We start from the raw sequence: 681 nt of genomic DNA on the forward strand, positions 1-681 counted from the left end.
GTTTTCCAGATATACTATCATATCATCTGTGAAAAGTGAAAGTTTAATCTCTTCTGACCCTATATGGATGCCCTTAATTGCCTTTTCTTCCCTAATTGTGATGGCTAAAATAATGCCCTGCTTCAAGATGCCCTACCTTTTTGGGCCATGTACGCCTTCCATGTATTGATTTATATCATGTGTAACTCCTATCTTCCTGAAACAGAGACCTAACTGTAATGCAACCAAGGCAAGGCTATTTGCTCAAGGCTTCTTGGGCATGATTCTTTAGGTCATAGTTGCACATATTTGGCTCAGAATAAACCTCCTTAGATTATTTTATGAAGTTTAGCTTCTTTTCTGGCTTTTTTTATATTCAAAATGCATTTATTGGGATAGTTTCCCATTCATTCAAGCAGGGTACTTTCAGTGCTGCTTCCTTCTGAAGGAACATCCTTCTGTAAGCCTTGCTTTTCCTCCTGTAGGCTGGCAGAGGACAGTAGAGCAACCAACACACAAAACTACTGTTTGTGCATGACTAAACACCGTGGTGATTTTGTAGCATCCTGGGCATTTCACGTCCATGAAGTAGTAGTTGGGGCTCTGCACCAGGCACTTCTTGTGTTTCCTCTTCTCTTCTGGAGAGGGATGGAGGAGATCCTTTGTGAGAGGCATATTGGCGTGTGGAGGCCGTCCCCGCTG

At 42.6% G+C, this 681-nt stretch overlaps 1 protein-coding gene across 1 annotated transcript; it reads right to left on the reverse strand.

The window, feature by feature from the left end:
• Positions 1–352: 352 nt before the first annotated feature.
• On the reverse strand, positions 353–681 carry LOC100947942 (40S ribosomal protein S27-like). Its single transcript, XM_012801919.1, has one exon. The coding sequence runs from the start codon at positions 652–654 to the stop codon at positions 406–408; it is 249 nt and encodes an 82-aa protein (XP_012657373.1). The 5' UTR covers positions 655–681; the 3' UTR covers positions 353–405.

Source organism: Otolemur garnettii, unplaced genomic scaffold (genome assembly GCF_000181295.1).
Source record: "Otolemur garnettii isolate 467f Iridium unplaced genomic scaffold, OtoGar3 scaffold00011, whole genome shotgun sequence".
Classification (NCBI taxonomy): Eukaryota; Metazoa; Chordata; class Mammalia; order Primates; family Galagidae; genus Otolemur; species Otolemur garnettii.